Source organism: Octopus bimaculoides, chromosome 5 (genome assembly GCF_046866305.1).
Source record: "Octopus bimaculoides isolate indiv1 chromosome 5, ASM4686630v1, whole genome shotgun sequence".
Taxonomy (NCBI): Eukaryota; Metazoa; Mollusca; class Cephalopoda; order Octopoda; family Octopodidae; genus Octopus; species Octopus bimaculoides.
The window spans coordinates 89,450,758-89,471,505 of NC_142932.1; the positions used below are offsets into that span (position 1 = coordinate 89,450,758).

General features: G+C 33.4%; 1 protein-coding gene across 48 annotated transcripts in view; it reads left to right on the forward strand.

Annotated features, from left to right (window-relative positions):
• LOC106869124 (sorbin and SH3 domain-containing protein 1) overlaps positions 1-20,748 on the forward strand; it is a 487,488-nt gene that overhangs the window by 249,159 nt on the left and 217,581 nt on the right. For 37 of the 48 annotated variants that reach the window (XM_089352588.1, XM_089352590.1, XM_089352584.1 and 34 more), the window contains 2 exons: positions 179-226; positions 19,857-19,959. In XM_089352588.1, the coding sequence (XP_089208714.1) occupies positions 179-226; positions 19,857-19,959 (151 nt within the window). The remainder of the gene's footprint in view (positions 1-178; positions 227-19,856; positions 19,960-20,748) is intronic. The other 11 variants (XM_089352618.1, XM_089352586.1, XM_089352599.1 and 8 more) reach the window with 1 other exon arrangement.

A 20,748-nucleotide genomic window follows, 5' to 3' on the forward strand; every position in this document is an offset into this window, starting at 1 on the left:
ATTAGTTTGAATAATTTTCAATTTTATTTCTGATCTTAAAAAAGATGTTCTTATTATTTCTGAGTAATTAATTATGTATGTATATATATATATATATATATATATATATATATATATATATATATATATATATGCACACATTTTCATTTCATTATCTTTATGACATTTTATTGTTTAGACAATCCATTTGCATTAGCTGAGGATTTGGACTCAATATTATATAATGGTGAGTTATTCATATATTATCTACTTTAAGCCTGCCTTGCCATGTCATTATATTACATGTGGAAGATGATTTGATAATGTTTGACTTGCTTTGGAAAACATATTAAACTTCTAAAATACCTTTGTAGATTTATATAATTTTAAACCTAAGTGTCATGGAGATAACTAAAGCAGCAGAAAGCCAGAGTAAATTACTTCTTGTTTTGCAGGTTCAAATCCTGCTGGGGTCTACTCTGCTTTTCCTCCTTTTGGTGTCGATCAAATAAGTACCATTACTATGTTGGGATCAATTTTGTTTATTGTATTCCTGATACAAAAATTGACCTTGATCAATAAAATATGTACCTGTCAAGTATTGCAGTTAATTTGACTGCATACTCTCCCAAAATTTGTGGAAATTTTTTTACCTTTTACTTGTTTCAGTCATTAGATCATGGCCATACTGGGGCACTACATTGTTAAAATGAAAATAATTAATAAGGCTTATTTATAATACCTGGAAGCGATTGAAACCTCTGCTGCTTACAAACACCTTTACCCACAGGGCCACCAAATTAGTGAGGGATCATAATTTTCAAATAATTTATATCAAAGAGGTTTACTAAGACTATTTCTGTCTAAATTAATTCATCCATTTCATGGTGTCATTCAGGTGTCTGAATGGATATCTGCTGCAAGATATTTGTTTGACTTGATGGCAGGGGGTTTATTCCAGTTACCTATAAGAAATCCTACACACTCTATCATTGGTAAATATTTAGCATTTTAATGTTTATTCAGATAAGCCATAGATGCAGCCAACTAGTTGGAATTAGTTAAAAATTATATGTGTATTACTGTGAGTGGAAAGGTGTAATATTGTGTGTGTGTGTAGATGCTAAAAAATAGGCGAATAGATATTGATAGAATCTTAATTCATTATAATATTCCATTTTTTAACCCCAATCATATATGACCATGTTATGCAGTTCCACAGCAACTTAGCCTTTTCATTTTAAATACTCTATTTAAAGCTGTAACTTCCTTCTTACATTGTGCATGACATTTTATTTTAAGAAAATGACCTTTTACTTCTTAACGTTTTGTATTAAACTTTGGTCCATATTACATATATGATACTTCATTATTACTCTCAGTACAATAACCCTCCTTACCTCCAGTTTATCATCATTTGACATAAATTATTGTTTCAGTGGTTTAGATTTTTGTCCAACAAGGAAACCGGCAAGCAGCAAAACACTGATAAATGAATGGGGCGAGGAGTTCTACGTACTAGAAATAACTTAATATACAACATAATAGCCAAAAAGGGAGGATACATTGAATGAGATAACCTTGGTTAAAGTGGTTGTCATTAGGAAGATCAAGCTGTTGAAACCATGTCAAAGCTGACATTGGGGCTTGATGCAGTCCTCTGGTATATTGGCTCCTGTTGAACTGTCCAATGAAAATGGACATTAAATGATGATGTTGGATATGGCCAGAATACTGTTGATCATTGCACTTTGCTTCTACATATAGATAACTAAGACTGCATCCCCAAAACCCCAGCTGGTGGATTGCCATGAAATTTTTTACCAACACACGTTAACCTCGAACCAACAGAAATACTGAATCATCGCTCCTCAGAGCTCGCTGCTCCTATACTACTACTCAGGTTCCTCTGACTCACTTGTCTTTTCTTCTTGCCACTGACATTGTGAGTCTCATAGTCCCCATGCTAATCACTACACTCAATCCTTTCTTCACAAAGCTTCAATCTTCTGGAAACTCCTTCCTATCTATATTCCTGCAGTTGTTCAAGAAGTACATCAGCTGCACAAATCTCAGGTGGTCTGTGAACATAATAGCCTCGACTTGATTCCTTCAGGTCAAATGATGTATGTGTGCCCCCCATCCCCACCCCATGGAGTTCATAGTCTTATGAGCCGTATAGTGGTCTTTCTTGTGCTGATGACATGGAAAAAAGCACCCAAATACATGTTGTAATGTGGTTGGTGTTAGGAAAGTCATCTGCCACAGAAACCATGCCAAAGCACTTACTAGAGCATGATGCAGTTTTGGGACTAGACCCATTGGATCTTTTCAAACCAATCAGCCCATTTCAGCATAGAACATAGATATTATATGATGCTGATAAAAATCACACACACACACACGCACGCACGCACACACACACACACACACACACACACACACACACACACACACACACGCGCGTGTGCACACACATGCACACACATGCATGCACACACTTGCAAGTAGTATGAATAAAGAGTACATGTCTAGTAAAGTTGATATATATTATTCTTAGAGCTCACTGTTTCTTCATTACTTGAAGTTTCACTCTTGATAAGCATTCAACAAATAACATTAATGGATGAATAAAAAACATTTTTTTTTCATAAATTTCTTTCATGGAACATCTTTGATGCAAACCTTTAAGTAATGGTTTTTATATTTAACAATGATATTGTGTGTGTGTGTGTAACTTATTTGTTCATTTTCCCATTCTGCTGTCCTGCTGTATTTAAAGCAGGCTTGAAGGCCACAATTTTTCTTGATCCTGTGTCATCTTGTCTATATGGCTTAACATGTTTAGATTTAAATTTACCACTAATTGCAGTTTTGTAACTGTAACTAGAAGACTACAGGATCCATGCATCATTTTTAATGTAATCTTTTTGTTATTATTTCCTTTCTGTGTTATTTATTAATAACATAATGGTATGTCCTATTTGTGTGTGCATAATCATAAACTTATGTGTAACCATAACCTTGAGTGCCAACCTTTGTGCAATCTTGTACATTAACTTATTGATTTTTCAATCACTATTTGGCTAAGTTCAGTGAAGTTTATGCTTTGCTGATGAGGTCATAAACATACTGAAACGTATCTAGACTTCTCTCCCATATTTGCTGAAATAACTAAAATAATATGAGTCATTGACTAATATTGTTTTCATTTTTCCTGACCAGACAATTATTTGTTGTTAGTTTTTTTAAATTCATTTTATTTAATATGTTAACATTAATTTTACACTCAATCCAAATCTAGTTTCAACATTTCACTTCAGTAACTTACACATATGTAAAATACACAGTTATAATATGTCATGGAAATAATTAAATGCATATATATTATTTACACACTTGTGTGCATGCATACACATGTGCATGCATGCATGTGTGTGTCTTAGTACTCTCAAGCATACACATGATCATACCTACATGTATACGTGTGCATTGCATACACACACACACACACGTGTGTGTGTGTGTAGAAACATACACACATGTGCACGCAACCAGCTGTTCTTGTTTGATTGTTTTTGCCTTTCAGTGGTTCTATTTGTTTTCAAAACAATCCATTGCAGTCTGCTCAAGTACAGCACTAAGTGGAATTGGTTAATATTCGGAACATTGTTTATATATGAATGTTTATTTTGTTTGATTTTAGAAAGCAAAAACAAATTCTCGGTTGACAGAGCTTTGGACAGAAAACATTAATTCAGTACAGATAGAAATATATACATATGCATATTTGTGTATAGTTATTTAGGTTAATGTGTACTGGGGGGATAACTAAATAGATTAGTGAGAAACAGTAAGTTTGTTGTTGTTGTTTTTGTTTAATCCTAGGTCTACCCTTATCCAGTAGACCTATTTTTATTTTTTGGTTTGAAAATATGTAATATGCAATATGCATATGATCGACTAATTATCTTTGTGATGTCCAGAGATTGTCTTGATTGAGATATTTTGGAAATTGAAGATTTTAGCTTTTTGTGATATAACAGTTCTTATGATAATAAGAATCTAGAATTGTATGCGGTGTCAGTCATCAGTGCTCTTCTGATTTGTCGAATGTACTTAATCCTAACCTAAGATTATTATTATAGGTGGAGTTTATATTTTACATGAAATTTTGTTACTGTTATCCTACAATACATATGACATTTGTATGCATGAGTTTGTGGACTGACTTGTGTGTGTATGTGTCTATTTTCTAAAGAGGATCCTCTCAGTGTATGAACATACGTTTTTACTGAAACTGATGGACAGGTAAATAAATAGATGAACAGTTTATAATTCACTTTCCATGTCCATCCTCACCTGTGGTCATGAATATTGGATAATGACCAAAAGAGTACAATCATGAATACAAGTGGCCTTTGAAGGAAATTTGGAGCTCAGAGATCAGAGAGCCTCTCCAAGTAGAGCTATAACTTCTTCACATTGAGAGGTCACAGCTCCAGTACTATGGACATGTGATTAGAATATTGCAGGAGACTTAGGAGTAGACCAAGAATGAGATGGTTGGATAATAGCCATAGTCTCAGCTGTCCATGCTTGGGAATTCAGTTGAAAAGTTTAATGACAGATGCATTTGATAGAACCCTATGGAGGAAGTGCCTGAGACCTACCCCTGTGACCCTTCCAGGAATAGTGAGCAGTGAAGATGGATGAATGGAGTTATTTAGTTAGTCAAAGGTACCAAAGATAATTATTTTTATTAATAAATTCCACTTAAGTTACTATTTGAGATAAATATGAGAATATTCGCAAAAATCCGTATTACAGTATTTGTTCACTAGTATTTTTGTCTATTCTCCAAATCATTTAAAGGATTTTCCCCTACTCTAGACATCAAAAAATCATTATTAAATTACACTCCTTTATTTGGATATACACAGTTGATTTGCTGAATGAATATACACTTAACTTGGCAATTGAGAAGGGTCAAAAACTTGATTGGGAATGTGTACATGAAGAGGGTGAGGAGAAGATAATTTAAAAGTAGCTAAGTGAAGGGAATGTTCCTATCGGTGTAAACATCCGGTTTGGTGGTTTGTACAAACAGTACACTCTGTTTACAGAGGAGATACAAATAATGGTTAAATGTAGGGTAGTTAGGGCATAGGTAGTCAATGAATTTCTCCACCCTCACCAAACCGAACAAATGGTTTTAACCAGGTCCTATCCAACCCTTAAGCCTTATGTTAAACACGCCTACCCCAAAAGCCATCATGAAAGCTTAAGATGAACTTAATCTTTGACTTGGCTAAACACACACTCTCTCTCTCTTTCTCTCTCTCTCTCTCTCTCTCTCACACACACTCTATCTCTCTCTCTCTCTCTCTCTCATACACACACACACACACACACTACTACTACTACTACTACTACTTCATATGCCTTCTACTTCTCACACCTCTTCCTTACTGGAATAAATTATCAGCTTAGCCACTACATTTTCACATGCATTCATAAACCAAAGATTGGGTGGATTGCTTTATTTTTTTTTTTCCTTTTTAACTGTTTCTTATTTTAGAAATATATTTTAAATGGTCATCATATTTTAGAGCATAGTTGTATTTATAGCATTTGTATTTATGATTTTTAATTTATAATATTGTTGTATTTATTATAGTTATTATATTTTTACCAATTATTAATAAATAATGATAAATAGCAAATATATCTGCACCAAATCCAACAATATTCCTGTGTAGTTTCTTGTGCCAAATACACTCATTATAATAATGAGTATTGTTTCTATTCAACCTCAAAGGATTTACTAGAAATTAGACAAAAATAAAGCCCTTGAATTTTTAATGAACCAAAAGAAATCTATTGAATTAACTTGTCAAACAATAAATAAAGCTGTGGGTAAGGTCATAAGTGACGTCATCTAGTTTTGTGAGTATGTAGTTCAGTTGAAGAATGTCACTGATAACTTATCACCTGGGTGCTTGTTTTATCACCTTTATTGATATTTTTTCTTGTTCGATTTGAAATGATAAATATTTGAAATTTCTGTTGTTGTGACAAATAGCATACCACTTCTTCATTACTCATGCATCCTCTTCTTTCATTTCAATATGATGGATTATCTACTTGTTAGATTAACCTTTTTCCAGGGATTAGTATTATTACTGTTCGTTCAACCATCCTAATGATAGATTGATAAAGTAAACAAAAGGCATTGCTTAGTAAAGCCTCTTTAACACAATAGCTCAAATCAGTTTTTTATTTTTTAATCAATGTATATAGTTCACTACATTTACTACAATGGTTATAAAAAAAATTTTGAATACAACAGGTAATGTCTCGGTTTTGTTTTTGTTTGGTTGCTCTGAATATTTATGTTTGTGCATATATATGTTCTATTTTATATTTCCTTTTTGTTATTTGTCTTATTCATGTAAGAAAGAGAGAAATATTTGCTCTCCATTATTTGTTCACTATTTAGTAGCTTTGTAATTGTGAGAAATGTTGTTATGCTGTTAAGAGAGAAAAACAAAAATAGTTTGTACAGGCAGTTTTAGAAAATAATAGCAACGATGATTATGATAATGATGAATAAATGGTAATGATGACACTATAGATAATGATAATAATAATAATAATAATAATAATAATAACAATAATAATGGTTATCTAAAGTTTTTTGTAGTTGCATATTTACGTGAAATTTTTAATTATCAACAGCTTACTCTCATATTTCAGTCAATAACTATTAAATTTCTTTGATATGCTCATCCTTTTCTAATGAGGGTAGTTTATTTTCTATTTTTATTGCGGGGATTTCAAATTCACTTTCTCTCTCTCTCTCTCTCTCTCTCTCTCTCTCTCTCTCTCTAAATAAATAAATGAATAAATAAATAAATAAATAAATAAATATAGTTGCAAATATGACTGGTTAATAAGTTTGCATTGCAACCACATGGTTTTGGATTCTATCCCAGTGCTTGGCCCCTTGAGAAAGTGTCTTTTGTTGTAGCTTTGGGCTGACCAATGCCTTGTGAATGAAATTTGGTAGATGGAAACTGAACAGATGCTTGTCATTTATGCATTTGTGTGAATGTTTTTCTTCACACTGTTATCACTTAAGCAATGATACTGCAGCTTGTCAGATTCATCAGTGTTGATGTATGAAGATTGATGAAATAAAAATAGCTCAGTTGAAAAACGTGTAGTGGTTTACAACAAGAAGGGCATCCTGCTGTAGGCTGCTGCCCCAACGTCTTGTTCAGCTCATGCCAAGAAAGAAAAAGCAGGCATAAAAATGACAGTGATGTGAATACATACAGTAGTGGCTATAATATAAGGGTCAGTAAGAACAAATGTATTGAAATAGTTATTATAGAAGATTAACAACACATTGACTCTAGATATTTTACACCTATTTAGATATATCTAATATCTATCTTTCATGAAAATTTCAAGTGAATGGAATAAATATTTTGTAAGTTATGAGGAAATAAACAATCTCCCAAATTGCAGTGGCCAAAAGTTTTGGCCATTGCAGTTTGGTTGATTATTTGTTTATTTCCTCGTAACTTATGAAATATTTATTCCATTCACTTGAAATTTCCATGAAAGATAGATATTAGATATATCTAAATATGTGTAAAATATCTAGTCTCACTGTTTTGTTAATCTCCTATAATAAATATTTCAATTCACTTGTTCTTACCGACCCTTATATCATGGCTGCTACAGTACATGTGTACACACATAAGCAAACACATATATAAACACATATGCATTCATATATATGCATATGGAAAAACTTGAATGTGCATACTATGCGGTATTGAGCAGAATATTCCACCTTGGTTCTTGAACATGTGCATTGATAATAGAATGAATAAAATATTGGGTCATCCCATAAATAATGTGGTTTTTTTATACTTCTTTTAATTTTCAAAATTAAGATAAACAAAGTTCTTTTTTAATCTAAAATATACTTTCATTTTCTACAAGCTCTTCCATCTATCTGGTAGACTTACAAGGCCCCTTTTCCAAAATTCACTTGTCTGTGATGAAAAATACTCCTCCAGTACTGTTCTGAACTTGTTTATATTTTTTCCATCCAAATGATTTTGAAGACTGCAGAATAAATGATAATCAGATGGGGCAATGTCTGGTGAATTTGGTGGGTGGGGCATTGTTTCCCATTCAAACTGCTCCAACCTTTGAAATGTCATCCTCGCTGTATGTGGCCGAGCATTATCCTGATGAAAGAACTCCTTTCGCCTTCAAACCAAAGATGGTTGTTTTTTTTTCTGGTGCTGACTTAAGCCACTCAAGCTGCTCATAGTAGATCTCCTTTGTTATCATTTGATTTGGGTTTAAAAGTTCAAAGTGGACTAAACATTTGATATCCCACCAAATAGATAACAACACCTTACATGGGTGAAGACCTACTTTAGCCTCGGGTGCTGCTGTTTCTCCTTTCCTTACCCACTGTCTTCAGCACTTGACATTTTTATAGAGAACCCATTTCTTGTCACAAGTCACTATTTGGTCCAAAAAAGGTTCATTTGTGAGACGTGGCAGCAAAGAAGAGCACACATTCACTCTCTGTGCGTGATTAGACTTGGGAAGTTTGTGCAGAACCCATTGACCCAATTTGCTGACTTCTCCAATGGTAAGCAGGTGTCAATGAATGGTTGAATGACCAAATCCAAGCTTCTCTGCTAGTTCCTCAACAGTTACGATGAGGTTTTGTTCCACCAGGGTTTGCAGGACATTCTTGTCAAGCTCTAAAGACCTTCCAGGATGAGGCTCGTCTTCTAGGCTGTAGTTTCCAGCTCAGAATTTCTGGAACCACTGTTAACACTGGCTTATGCTTATTGTCCAATTCTTGTACACTGCATTGGTATTCCTTGCACTTTCTGTTGTGTTGTTGCCTTTGTTGAACACATAAAGCAAAATATGCTGAATATGCTCCTTTGCCACTTCCATTATAGCTTTGAAAAAATAACTGTTAAAATCGAACTGCACTCTTCAAAACTCACACTAAGAATAAGCACAAGATAAAATTACTTCCTGCTTTTATAGCAAGTTGATGCAGGTAGTTTATCACATCCTCCTCCAACTTTTAGTTCATGCAATTGAAAAAACCCCATTATATATGAGAACACTTGACTATAGGTACATCTATGTAGTCACAGTCTTTTGGGAAAATAAACTAATCTTCAAATCACACTCTTATCGACTTACATAAAGGCACACTAGATAAGATAGCCTTACTGCCCCCCCACCAAAAAAAATGAGATGGCCATGGTTCACACAACTTTGTTCATAGGCCAACAACAACAACAACCTTAAATAGTTCAGTCCACCAGGCTGTAAAGAAGTACTGCAATACAAGCTGAAATGGTCTATTATTATTATTATTGTCACTGGCAGATTGCAAACCTGAGTCATGTTTTGTTGACATGCTTGGTCAAGTTGAACTTTCTTGTGAGCATGTCCAGAAGAAGTTTTGGTGTTCTACTTACCATTCATTGATGGATACTCTTGACTACAAAATGTATCAGTTCCTCTGACATTAAGCACACCAGCTGAGCTAGGAATGTAAAATTCACTGGTTGCTCAAAACAGTTGATTCTTCTCACTTGCAAAATTTTCATGTTTTTTCTTACAGAAGAAATACTGCACTATAATGCAGCTTTTACCATGAGGCTCTAATTTCAGTTAAATAAAGGTACAGAAAGAATTAATAGATGTTAATAAGTATCAGATATAAGATACAACCAAATTTCAGCATCTTAAACTTGTTGAAGTGATTGCACTGGTATAAAAGACAGGCTACAGCAAATATTCTGCTCAGTACCACAGATTTGCTTGTCAGTTGTTTGACCTTAACCAGTTGAACGTGTTCCTTAGTGGCTGACAATATGTGCATCTTTGATCACAAGCAGAAGTAGTGGGGAAGCATCAGAGCCATGTGTTGAGAGGAATTCTTTGGGGTTTGGATAATTCACCTTTGGAAATATAGGTGTTTTGTTCAACATCCTTAAACAACCCTTATTCAGAGACCTTTTGATCGGGATGGGCTACTCAACCTGATGAAAATTCTAACTGAGCCCCATCTGCAAAGTCATGCACTTTTTATCTTGATATGAGATCACCATGTCGTGCCCATATGGTTGTGATGCATGTGCCTGGTGTACCCTTATCAGACGGGTAGTCGTGATTGGTATACTGAGCTTTGTATATTTTACTCCAGTATCACTTTGATGGCATGCACTGCTCTCTCATTCAATAATAATAATAATAATAATAATAATTATAATAATAATAATCCTTTTTATAGACTCAAGATCAGCAATTGCGAAGGATGGGGAACTTGATTACATTGACCCCAATGCTCAGTTGGTACCTATTTCATTGGCCCTGAAAGGATGAAAGGCAAAGTCAACTTTGGCAGAATTTGAACTAAAAGCATAAAAGCTGAAAGAAATGCCACTGAGTATTTTGTCCAACATGCTAACAACTCTGCCAGCTTGTCACCTTATAATTTTTCCCTGCTATCAGCATAAAATCTGAAATTTTGAGTGAGAGGGGCAAGTCGATTACATTGACTTCAATACTTGGCTGGTAAATATTTTATTGGCCCTGAAAGGATAAAAGGCAAAGTTGACCTCAGTAGAATTTAAATGATTATAAAGGCTGCTAATTTAATAATAATAATAATAATAATAATAATAATAATAATAATAATAATAATAATAATAATAAGGCACAAGGCTTGAAATTTGGTGGGAGGAGACTAGTTGATTACATCAACCACAGTATTTCACTGTGTTATAATTTGAATCCTCATCCATTTGTATGTTATTGTTGGCACTGTAATATTCTTGTCACTACTATTGTTTTGGTGGTATTCTGCGTCTTATTATCTTTGACTCGTTTATCATGCAATCACTGATAGCTCTACAAGACAATGACTTGTCTACCTTCACATTAACTTGAACTTGTATATATCGTGTAACTGACACTGACTCCAACTGAGAACTTGTATAACAACTCTACTACTGCTGAGTTCCCACAACAACTGACTGTCTGACTTTATAGTGGCTGGTTCATATCACTTTGTCATGTGGAAAGGGGAGTATCATTTTCATTACAACACACTGGTACTTAATTCATCGACCCTGAAAGGATGATAGGCAAAGTTGACCTCAGTGGAATTTGAACTCAGATCATAGCAATGGGCAAAATACCACAAAGCACTTCATCCAGCTAGCTAACACTTCTGCCAGTTTGCTGCCTTTAGTAATAATCTTTTCTACAATAGGCACAAAGACTGAAATTTTGGGGGAAGGGGCTAGTCGATTACATCAACCCCAGTGCATAACTGGTACTTATTTCATCAACCTTGCAAGGATGAAAGGCAAAGTCAACCTCAGTGGAATTTGAACTCAGAACATAGAGACAGGCAAAATACTGCTAAGCATTTCACCTAGTGTGTTAACAATTCTGCAAGCTCGTCACCTTTATAATAATAATAATAATAATAATAATAATAATAATAATTGATTCATATTTAAAAAACCTATCTCTTCACATCTTTCATTTATTAAACAAATATATATACTTAGAATATGCTATTTCTCTAATCAATAGGCTTAGTGGGGATTATAGGATCTAGTTTGAGCTTTTCTATTACTATTTTTCACTCATCTTGAAATGTCTGTTAACTTAATTTATAATTGTGTTATGTTTGTGGCAACAGAACTATAAAACTTAGAATTAGGAACTCACATGTAAGAAGCTGATTTTCACACCAATATGGTAACCCATCTAGTATATCCTAGATGGGAAGGGCTGGTGAAGAGAGGAAGAGATGGATTATGATGAGGATTTGATATCTAGTGTACTGTATGTTTCAGTATTTACTTGAGATGACAGGAAACAAAATGGGTTAATGTACTTTAATAATATTTGCTGTTAGAAATTATCAAAGAAAGTGTTATTTTTCCTCTCCTCTTTCCTCTTCCTCAGTACCATCACTACTATTTTTTACAACTTCTATATTATCTCCATTTCACCTTAGACTCACCCACTGCCAAAGAATTCCTGTCATTTATTCATAAATTAGCAAATAGTCTATGCTTGAATTAAGCTAGAAACTCCCTGGTAAGAAGCATGAAATGTAATTAAGAAGCATGAAATGTAATTAATGTACACTTTATCAATTGTTTATACTCACCAACTCATTTTCTTTATACACATAATACCTTCTAAGTATTTCTGAGTATCCATCCACTCACTCACTGCAATAAGAAATAAGTCAATTCATTTATCCTCATAGTCGTTTCAGAAATCAAAAGTTAATTTCTTCTTTGGAATTTTGACCCATTTCATTGACTTTCTGTGAGCAAATAAATGTTTTAAGCAATTTTCAAGGAAAATAGCTGCATCACTCAGTTATCATTAGAGGACAAAGAAGCTGTTTGTTTCATTATATGTATTTGAGATAAACAAATTGCTTGAAATTTTCTCCTTATTTGTGTGTATGTGTGTGTGAGAAAGTGAGAAACATTTTTGACAGTTCCTCAACGAAGTAGTTACAGCTTTTGTTTATTTTCTATTTTATGTTTATCATGCAAAGAAAGACATAGAACCATTGATTTTAATATTTCAATGGATCTAATATGTTATAATGGTCTCAAATTTTGGCATAGACCCAGAAGTTTTTGCAGGAAGAGGGAAGTTGATTACATTGCCAGTACTTGACTGGTACTTATCTTATTGACCCCAAAAGGATGGAAGGTAAACTTGGCCTGAGTGAAATTTGAACTCAGACCATAAAGACGGACAAAATGCCACTAAACATTTTGCCCAGTATGCTAACGATTCTGTCAGCTTACCGCTATGTCTTTTTATTAATATTAATAATATCAATGATTTCAAATTTTGGTACAATGCCAACAATTTTGGAGGGGAAAAGTTATTCAATTACTTTGACTCAATGCTTCACTTGTACTTTATTTTATCAACCTCAAAAGGATGGATGACAAACTTGACTGTTGCAGTATTTGATCTTAAACTGTAAAGAGTCAGAAGAACTACTGCAAGATATTTCTGTCAACACTAACAATTCTGCCAACCCAATACCTTAATAATAATACTAAGAGGTGGTGAAATATGATCTTCAAACTTTGGGCCTCACAGAGGTGATGATTAGTGACCAAGATCTTTGGTGATATGCTTAAGAAGACCTGTCAAGCCAAGTGAAATCATAGTTGTGACTGATACTAGTGTTACATAACTGGCACCCATGCCAGTGGCACATAAAAAGCACCTTTTGAGTGGGCCTCGTGGAGGCAAAATGGCCAATGCTGGTAGCATGTGAAAAGCACCTTTCAAGTGTTGGGCCACATGGAGGCAATGATGAATGACCGAGACCTTTGGCATTATGTCATTATTGAGAAGAAGATCCATCAAGCCAAGTTAAACTGTGGCGCAAATGGCACCCATGTCAATGGCCAAAAAAAGCACCCATTATACTCTCAGAGTGGTTGGCATTAGAAGGGCATTCAGCTGTAGAAACCATGCCAAATCAGACTGGAGTCTGGTGCAGCCTTCCAGCTTGCCAGCCCTGGTCAAACTGTCCAACCCATGCCAGCATGGACAACAAATGTTAAACGATGATGATGACTAAATGATTTCTCGTTATCATTATCTGTTATATTTCCAATTATTCCATGTTTGCACAGGTTGGACAGATCTGCAATATAATCCTTTCACACCTTATCTTTGTTACTGTCTCTTTCTGTTATCAGTACCATTACAGTGTATCAAGTAATATGTATGTTGTTGCTGTTAGTTATATTGTGGGTTACAGCTATAATAGGAATATTCAAGAATAACATAATTTTTTGCCTGTCTTCATTTTTACAAATGAAATAGATTCTTGACATAATTTAAAACTAATGACTTCAGTTTAAAATATTGTACCTTGGATTACTCTTAACATGACATTGAGACTGCTAGATATCAGTGCATTTTATAAATCTATATAAATCTAAATAAATGCAGTATATGCCAAAACAGCTTGGTAGTTACTAAAAAAATTATCACTATTGACCTGCCTATCGTCTCTTATTCAATTAACTGTCAACAACTTAAGTGAGCTAGTTACTTGGACAATGCATCTATGACTAATTATTTTAATCTGTGTATAAAGAAAAATAATTAAACCTGTATAGAGTAAAGTATGAGGGAACAAATGGGAATATGATAAAATTTTACAAATTTCTATAATCTCTCTCTCCCCACCCCCATATGCATATATATACATATCATTAATGTAAATGTAAAATATATACAAATATATATAAATGCAGGCATGGCTGTGTGGTAAGAAGTTTGCTTCTCAGCCACATGGTTCCAAGTTCAGTCTCACAGTGTGGTGCTTTGGACAAGTGTCTTCTGCTAGTCTCAGGTTGAGCAAAGCCTTATGAGTGGATTTAGTGGATGGAAACTGAAAGAAGCCCATCATGTATGCATATACATGTGTGTGTGTGTATGTGTGTATCTGTTTGTGTGTCTTTGTATCTGTGTTTGTCCCCCACCACTACTTGACAACCGGCGTTGGTGTGTTTATGTCCCTGTAATTTACCAGTTTAGCAAAAAGAGACCAATAGAATAAGTACCAAGCTTTAAGAAAAGTACTGGGGGCGTTTTGTTCAAATAAAAAAGCTCTTCATCGCACTGCCCCAGTGTAGCTACAGTCTAATGACTGAAACAAGTAAAAGAAAAGATAAAAGATATATTTTACATAGTGCAAATGATATAGAACTCAGTATGTTGGATAGTGTGGATAGATATGTTTATCATATTAAAAAATGACAGTCTACTCAGAGTTTTGCTCAATACATTCATTTATGTAAATGTATAACATTCATATATGGACATAACTTTAAGACTTGAAATTATAATCCTTTCTAATATAGACACAAAGTCAGAAATTGTTGGGGAGGGGACTAGTTGATTACATCGATCCCAGTGTTTCACTGATACTTAATTTATTGACCCTGAAAGGATGAAAGGCAAAGTCAACCTTGGTGGAATTTGAACTCAGAACATAAAAACAGATGAAATGCTGCTAAGCATTTTGCCTGGCATGCTAATGATTCTGCCAGCTCGCTGACTTAGAGACTTGAAATTTAATGTCAGCAAACTTGTTACATCATGAGTGGATTTTGATAAGTATTAGAAATAAGATGGGTTAATATTCTCAATCTAATAAAGTTATTCTAATACAATTAACTTTTTAGCAATGCATATACAAATATTATATGCCTGTTCTACACTGATTCTATATAGCAGAGATAATTACAAATATGACCTAACCTTGTATATTTTTCTTCCTTTTTTCTTTCTTTCTTTATGACTGAAACTCGGAACTCAAGTCAATAAAATCAGTGTTTTATAAAATAGTCGTTTTGTTTATACAGTAAACTAGACTGGTGTCACTAGCCTGATGTATATCAAAGTCAACATCTGATTATCAATGTCTCTGAACAACCTAGTCTTCTATTGACAAACTTATGGAGACAATGAAGAAACTTCTACACAGTTGCTCAGTTTGCTAGACATGACAGCAAAATCCACTCAAACTACATGATACTATCTTAAAGAATAGATACTTTGGATGATAATGCCCTAGGTACAGCTGTAAAAAAAAATGCTGGGATGATTATAGCTGGAATGTTTTGATCATTGGTCTGTTCAGTTGGGACTAATCTGCAATATAATGCAAGTTAATGATTGCACTGGTAGGTCACAAGTCACTCTATAGTCTGCAAAAATGTTTTAACACATATCACATTGGAAGACATGATCTCTTTCAGAGATCAAGCTAATTGTAAACTTTCTATTTTTCTCAGTTTTATGGAATTGTAATTATTATATAAAGTGGTAGCATAAATGAAAAGGTAATGCTAGGAAAACGCAGTATTTAGTTACATTTCTTTACATTCTTGATTCAAATCTGGTATAATTTCAGTTAGCTATGATACCTCCTCTGAAATATGTGGCTTTATGCCTATGTTAAAAATCATTGTTATAGAAAACAGAAATAGTTGCAGGATGGATGAAATAAAATGCATCACCATATTCAGATCTCTTTCTTCCTCAAGTTCAAAAGTCAGCATTGACTTTCACCACTCCATGGTCAATAAAAAATATTAGCCAATCAGTTTTTTACTGAGATCAGTCCATTAACTAGAATTCTCCTTCTCTAAATTTGTGATGCTGTGTTATAATGAAAAAAGAGGTTTTATTTAGTATGTTTGTAGGCTGTATGTAACTTAAAAGAAAGTTTTTCTATGTTGTGAATCCAAGACAGTTTCTATTCCTAGTTGAGTCTACTTAGGTTAGTAACTCTCTAGCAAAAAAAGCATTAATATCACAACTTCCACTTACTTCATCCTTTAAAAACATCAGATGTCATATCTTTATCACAAAATTATTTTATTTTATTGTTGTTGTTCTTATTGTTATTATTAGGGCAGAAAGCTGGCAGAATTGTTAGCACACCATGCAAAATGTTTAGCAGCATTTTGTTCATCTTTACTTTCTGAGTTCAAATTCTGCCAAGGTTAACTGATGAAATAAATACCATTTACACACTGGAGTCAATGTAATCAACTAGCCCCCTCCCCCACAATTTCAGGCCTTGTGCCTATAGTAGAAAGGATTGTTATTATTATTATTATTATTATTATTATTATTATTAATAATAATAAGGCAGTGAGCTGGCAAAAGCGTTAGCATGCTGAGTGAAATGCTTTGCAGCATTTTGTATGTCTCCACATTCTGAGTTCAAATTCTGCCAAGGTCGATTTTGCCTTTCATCCTTTCAGGATTGATAAAGTAAGTACCAGTTAAACACCGGGGTCAATGTCATTGACTTACTCCTTCCACGAAATTGCTGGCCTTGAGACAGCAATTATTATTATTATTATTATTATTATTATTATTATTAATGATAATAATAACAATAATGGTTTCAAATTTTGGTACAAAGCCAGCAAGGGGTAGAGGGTAAGACAGTTACATTGACTCCAGTGTCCAAACGATATATATTTTATCGATCCCAAATATGAAAGGCAAGAATCGATGTTGGCAGAAATTGAACTTAGAACATAAATGCTGGAAGAAATGTTACTAAGCATTCTGTCCAACATGCTAATGATACAGCTTGCTGCCTTAGTAACAATAATAATAATCCTTTCTAGTATTAGCACAAGGTCTGAAATTTTGGAGGTTGGGGGTAGTCGGTTACATCAACTCCAGTGCTCAACTGGTACTCTTCTTATTGACCCTGAAAGGTTGAAAGGCAAAGTTGAAATCTGCAGAATTTAACTGAATAATATCAATAATAATAATAATAATAATAATAATAAGAAGAAGAAGAAGAAGAAGGCAAGCTGGCAGAATTGTAAGCATGTCAGACAAAATGTTTAGTGACATTTCTGGCCCTCTATGTTCTGAGTTCAGACCCTGCTGATGTCAACTTCGCTTGTCATCCTTTTAGAGTTGATAAAATAAAGTATTAGTCAGGTTCTGGGGTCAATGTAACCAACTAACCCTCTTCCCTAAAATGTTTGGCCTTGTGTCAAAATTTGAAGCCAGTATTATTTTTATTGTTGATCAACAGATGTTAATTGATGATGACGATCTTTTTGTTATTAGATGAAGTTTGAGAATATGAGCAAATACTGATAAGCATATATCTGATTGAGAAAATATTCTCTATTGGTAACTACTGCAGATTAAGTGTCCCGGTGTAACAGTATATTTCATAGGTATGTCGCCAGAGTCCAGCTCTGTCAGCAAAAAGAAGTTATTAAAAAATTTCACATCTAATATCCCAAGAACATATAGTGTGGTTTACAAAGAGAAACAGCAGAACCTATAAATATTAGAATTAAGGAACAATGGAAATTTGACTCAAAGATGAAGCAACTGGTATGGTGTGAAACAAAAAATTATATGTCACTAAGGACATATGATTTTAATTATATATAGCTAACTTCAGTCGATATTGTCTGAAATAAGTGACAATAGCATAGAGTATAGGCTTAACAGTACGCCTTGCAAAAGGTGCAACCTTGTGGAAAATAGTTTTAATACCACTTAAGTGCAAATAGTTTTAGTTTTGGGGGTTTTTTTTTCCTATTTGACTTGGTATAGTGGATAATATAGTTGGAATCTCACAATCAATAAAGGTTTAGAATTTCATTCCCGTGTGTTCACATATCTATGACATCTGTTGATAAACAAACACTGAATGTGTTAATGTATAAAGAAAAAACACTTGAGTCCAAGTTAATTAGTGATGTTCTGTGTTAGCCTCAAACTTAATGAAGTTCACAAAAATGGAATAAGTTTATGTGCTGTGTTGAGAATTTGAAACAAATTCTCTTTTTTGCAGGCATAAAAACTTGTTTGTTTCATCTCATGAACTGTGTGATCTTTGGAGAAGGAGGGAGAGAGCAAGGGGCAAAATGATTCTGAGTTCTAAGATCTTTTCTTCCTTAGTTTTAACAGGTAACCTAAAACATTTCCATATATTGAACAAATAAAACAGGAAGAGTTAAATTCTGTCTCTCTTTTCTGATTAAAATTAGTGTTTATAATGTCTAACATCACTTTCCAATTCATTATGTTTTCTTACTTCAGAAGAAACTGATAAGAATTTGAGACAAGTTCATTTATCACTTTTGAATAAGTGAACATATTTCATTTACTTCATTGACATTCTATCATCAATGTTGCAATATTGTCTGAATCCATATTTCAAATTTATGAATATTTATTGAGAAAAAAGAAGGAAATGAATTAAAATTATACATTTCTGAGTTGCACTTATTTGGAGAATTATTTACTGAAAGTTCATCCTGTACTGTGACTGAAACAATTCTCATCAGTAGCTGTGTCATTGTAAATATTAAAACACCCATACACTGCTGTACTTTCTATTACTTAAGTATTAATATTATTTTATAATATAATATTATTATTAGGTACCATAGTCATTTGTTATGCAGCTACAATTTGTTTACTGATATTCAAACTCGATGAATGTTTAGTTAAATACTAGTGACTAACAGGTAGATGTATAAGAAAATACTGTGATGCTTAATGATATAAAATATAATAATAATAATAATCATTACGTCAGCCAATTGACAAAATTTGGATCCTGTGGCAGAATTTGAACTCAGAATCGAAAAAGACAAAAGAGTATCTATAAGATTTCTTGTCTGATGCTCTCACAGTTCCACCAATCCATTGCCATGGATGGTGCTTTATTTTATTGACCTCTGAAAGAACAAAAGGCATAGTTGACCTTGACAGCATTTGAACTCAGAGAGAACTGGAATGAATGCCATAAGGTTGTTCTAACAACTCTTCCAATTCCCTGCCTAATGACGATGATGATGATGATGATTACAACAACAATGTAAAAGTGAATACAATAGTGTATGTATGTTTTAAAGGATGCATTGACTTTACTAAGTCAACTTTGTATATTATTTATGTATTTGTTAATCATGTTATGTAACCTTAAATCAGTTTTCACTAATTGTTTTTATTTTCAGTATTAAATATTTATACTTTTTTCATTTTATTGTTATTATAATTAATGATAATGTTATTATTGCTGTTACTTATTTACTTTTATTACTTAACACCATCTTTATTTCTGGCTGTGACACTCAAAGACAAGATTAAGATATCAATGATGTTTTAACCTGTCTGTATTTGACTGGTAACCTTTCAGTAAAGTCTTGTTGTATTTTCTTTTTCAGATGATACAGGTTACAGATCAGCATCAGAAAGCAGACAATACACCGGTGGCAGTACATTTGAAAGAAACCGAAGTAAATCTGTGTCATCAAGAGAAAGGAGGAGGTGTGCATTATTTACTTATAGATTTTTGTAATCCTCTCGCTTTACTCTCATGTCTACAACATTAGTGATAGAGTAACTTTCAAGCTAATATCATACTTAACGAAGTGAGAAGAAATATCTATTGTATTTACATATTATATGTGCTCATGTATGACTCAAAATTATGGGGAACAAAAAATCTAGAATAATATATCCCTTGTATGTAATATGCACTAAATTTTCTTGCATTATAAATAAAAAAAAGGAGTGTTTGTTCACTTATTAAAATTGCTCAGCAAAATGTACTGAAAATGTTTCTGATTCTTAAACAAAACAAAAAGCAAATCCAAAAGTGACCTTCATTTAAACTTTATCAGTGTATACTGTGAAAGTACATCTACTGTGAAGTCAATGTTCAGGAAATCTCATAGTCCTGTTTTTTCAGAAGTGTGTATTATGGATATATATTGAGAAGAAAACTTCACTTCAGTGGCTAATATCTAAATATGATCTTTGCAAGTACAGGTAATAACTCTGGACACATATAAGTAATATTAAACCACTTCAATAACCATAGTCTTCTCTATGCTATGCAAATTAGGGTTAGAGAATTGGTACATTGATGTATTGTAATGTGTACTTGTAAGTTCCAAAAATTATTATAAAGACTAAAGGAAATTATTCAAAGACACTATCTGCATGAAATGGTTGTGTGGTAAAGAACTTTATTACCCAATCATGTTCAAACAGTAAGTATTGCATGGTACTTTGTGCAAGTGTCTTTTACGAAAATCTCAAGTGACCAATGTC